At 48.2% G+C, this 3,818-nt stretch overlaps 1 protein-coding gene across 2 annotated transcripts; it reads left to right on the top strand.

The window, feature by feature from the left end:
• The first annotated feature begins 427 nt into the window (after nt 1-427).
• On the top strand, nt 428-3,571 carry LOC127772013 (uncharacterized). 2 transcript variants are annotated; one of them, XM_052297982.1, is made up of 2 exons: nt 428-789; nt 1,904-3,571. In XM_052297982.1, exons 1-2 carry the CDS (start codon nt 724-726, stop codon nt 3,002-3,004), a joined length of 1,167 nt encoding a protein of 388 aa, XP_052153942.1. In that variant the 5' UTR covers nt 428-723; the 3' UTR covers nt 3,005-3,571. The 2 variants fall into 2 exon arrangements, with proteins under 2 accessions (XP_052153942.1, XP_052153944.1); XM_052297984.1 differs by lacking the exon at nt 428-789 and adding an exon at nt 1,098-1,376.
• Nucleotides 3,572-3,818: the final 247 nt, after the last annotated feature.

Here is a 3,818-nt window from a genome sequence, read left to right as displayed (position 1 = left end):
AAAACTTTAATGCAATAATTACTAACAAATTAACTTATTTTTAAAATAAATAAAATGAGCAAAAATAAACTTGTTATGCAACAAAGGACGTTCTCATTCCGTCCCATAAAAAACAAATATAGGATCGAATGTGAAATATGTATATTCAGATTTGTAGTATTAAAATGTGTCACATCTAATATTTTTTTATAGGACGGTGTGAGTGGTTGAGTATTACGATACGGATATACCCCTATCCTAATTGGCCTCCCCTAAATTTGTGCCCGTGGGAATACCCAAGCGTGCGTGAGGACAAAAGTACCCAGCTCGCACCGCACCACACCACGCACCGCCCACCACCGGGACGATGGATACGAGGGAGGCGCAGGCAGAGGCCACGGCCACCACGCGAACGGCTATAATTAGGCGGCTCCAAAACGCGCCCCCACGCTTTTGCGCCCACGACCCCCCGCGACTCCCCCGCTAATTACACAACTCGCCACCACCGTAACGGGCAACGCCCAGAAGCGTCCGCATCCCCCTCCCTCCGAGGGCGAGATCGGAACGAGGCCCACCCCCCCAACCACCGCCGCCGCCGCCGGCGATCGCCGGCGACGTCCCCTCCCCCCGGGCCACGGGAGGCGCCCCGCCCTCCTCGCCATTGGAGAGGACCTTCTCTCCTGCTCGGATTCGTTTGCTCTGGTGGTGGTGGTGGGGCTTTGCTGGCGCGAGGCCGCGCCTGCCATGCCGGAGACCGGGCCCTACGGCCACAAGAAGACCGACGGCATCTGCGACGGTGTGTGCGGCGAGGTGAGCCATTACTACCCTCCCTTCCCCCTTCCCTCCCCATGCCCCCGTCCGTCCAGAGTCCAGACATGCTCCGCTTGTCGCGGGCGTCGGTTCCTTCGATTCCCCTAGACGCACGGCGCGGCGCATCCGGTCGCCGTCTCCGCGCGCGGGCCGATTTTTTGGAAGCTGATTGCCATATGCTCCGATTTTTGGATGCGATGTTGCTCGGATTTGGGGGCGGTTTGCTTTCCCATGCTTATCTGCAGCGCTCGATCTGCCCCGTTGCGGGCGAAGGGGGGGGGGGGGGATTAGGTAGGTGTGGGTGGCGATATGGAGTCCGGATTCTTAACGAGTAACGACTTTTTGGTGGTAGAATCTCGCGACGTGGCCGAACCGCGTGCTTCGTGCTGGCATTTTCGAACTGTGGAGAATCTTTTTCTTTCGATGAGGTTGGGACTTCCCCTCTTTCTTGCTTGGATCGTGGCTTTGTGCGGCGAAAGCTTCGGGCTCTTGCAAGCTTGTGGAATTTGGGATGCCTACCCCTTTTGGTTTACCCATAAAAGATGCATAATTTGGGTTAGGTATCTTACCGGCTTCTGTGATGGCTGGTGCGTGTTATTGGTTAATGAAGTTAGTTTAATTTGGTTATAGCTGGGCATTGCGATTACCTAGTGCTCCAGGTTCTTGTTGTCTATTTTTTACATGGCTTTGCTGATCTTCACGAGCGAAATTGTCTTTGGCTTTTTGCATCTGTGCTTTTAGCTGTGGCATTAGGTCTCTCATTTGTCCTTTGCTACTTTGTTGCGGTTGTAGTGGAATTCTGAGTTACCGGTGAATTTCAGATGCTGCCTTTGCTGACTGTAATAAGACCTGTATTTTGAAAAGCTAATGTTTAGCGAATGCTTCATGAGGTTATATCTTTTTGGCAAGCAGGCTTTGATTATGGCCTTATTGCCCACTTTGCTCCTGCGTTAGGAATAAATAGTGCTAATATATGCACATACTGAAATTTTTAATAGTTTTTGTGGAGGAGCAGTTGGCATGCAGATGGTTGCTGTTCTTATTTCTTTCATAACTTTTTTATGTCCACTACTGCTCGTTTGATTTCTTATTTTCTTTGTGAATTCATTTCCAGCCTGCGTCAAAGGCAGTTCTGACCATGTCGAGGCTGAGATGTGCACTTCGGGGATTTGATTTCAGAGCACTATTGGCCCTGTTGATAGGAGTGCCAATTCTGATTTTAATGATATATGCTCATGGTCAGAAGGTCACATACTTCCTCAGGCCAATATGGGAGTCTCCTCCCAAGCCCTTCAAAACTATCCCTCATTACTACCATGAGAATGTCACTATGGAGAAACTCTGCAAATTGCATGGTTGGAAAGTCCGGGAGACCCCACGACGTGTCTTCGATGCTGTACTATTCAGCAATGAGCTCGATATTCTTGAAATACGTTGGAATGAACTAAGCCCCTATGTCTCAGAGTTTGTGCTGCTTGAGTCGAACTCAACCTTCACTGGATTGAAAAAGCCCCTGCACTTCAAGGAAAATCGTCATCGATTTGGATTTGCTGAATCACGGCTGACATATGGTATGATTGGGGGAAGGTTCGTGAAGGGAGAAAACCCATTTGTTGAGGAGTCATATCAGAGGGTTGCCCTGGACCAGCTTATTAAGATTGCAAAAATAGAAGATGATGACCTGTTGATCATGTCAGATGTTGATGAAATCCCAAGTGGCCACACAATTGATCTCCTGAGATGGTGTGACGACATTCCTGAGATCCTTCATCTTCAGCTTAGGAATTACCTCTACTCATTTGAATTTTTCCTGGATGACAAAAGTTGGAGGGCATCGATACATAGGTACAGGTCTGGGAAGACAAGATATGCACACTTCCGGCAGACAGATGAGCTTCTTGCTGATTCAGGGTGGCACTGCAGTTTTTGCTTTCGCTACATTAGTGATTTTGCCTTCAAAATGCAAGCTTACAGCCATGTCGATCGGATTAGATTTAAGTACTTCCTGAACCCTGAAAGGATTCAAGATGTTATATGCAGAGGGGCGGATCTTTTTGACATGCTTCCTGAAGAATACACGTTCCAAGAGATCATTGCCAAGTTGGGGCCGATTCCAAGTACATTTTCTGCTGTTCATCTTCCTAGCTATCTGCTACAGAATGTTGATCGGTACAGATACCTTCTCCCAGGGTACTGCAGGAGAGAAAGTGGGTAGATTTTGATGATCTACACTCTTCAATCTGATGTGCATGCCTGTCACTGCCATGTTCTCCACCTCCGAGATTGACTGGCCGTGACGGTTGCATCTGATATGATTGGCTAACTTAGCTGGATGATTGCTTGGGATGAGTGGCTATGGATGATTTCATCATCCTTCACTGTGCAATCTAACACCGGACGACCCTACAGGCTACAGCATAGTGTATAGCCAGAACTATACACACCGGTCGTGGCATGGTTACCTTCCCAGAGGAGCTCATTACCCTGTGGTAGCCACCACAAGTTCACCTGTCATTCATATTACTTCCCTGATTGATACATAAACTGAGAACTGCTGTAGATTGCAAAATCAAGTGAGATTTCAGATTTATATGCTGTAGAACTAGCATTACCCTGCAGATAATCCACACATGCTTTTATTCTCTCTCTCTTTCTTTTTCGCGTTCGTGTTCTGTTCCTTTCTTTGATGGCTGCATCCAATTTCTGGTTGACCAAAAACTCTGGCTTCCGTTGCTCCGTCGTTGGAAATTGCCGCATGATTGCGTGAGCACTTCTTCTGTTTCTTCATCCATCATTGACTTGAGCGCTTGTCTGGTATGTGTCCTGTGGTCAATCCGAGGCAATATCACACACAAGTACACAACCCAATGCCCAAGTTGAACTAAGTTATTCCTTCTTGTGCGTCTAATCTACTGTCTCTTGACCTGTTCTCCAAGCGGTTTAGCAGCTGGTTGGTAGTGAATTGCTAGGTGCAAACAGCTCGCTGTCTGCAGGCCCGGCCTGGCTGGATCGACAGGTGGATGCTTCTA

Source organism: Oryza glaberrima, chromosome 4 (assembly GCF_000147395.1).
Source record: "Oryza glaberrima chromosome 4, OglaRS2, whole genome shotgun sequence".
NCBI lineage: Eukaryota > Viridiplantae > Streptophyta > Magnoliopsida > Poales > Poaceae > Oryza > Oryza glaberrima.
The sequence above is the reverse complement of the archived record's forward strand: the minus strand, read 5'-3'. Positions and strand labels throughout refer to the sequence as shown.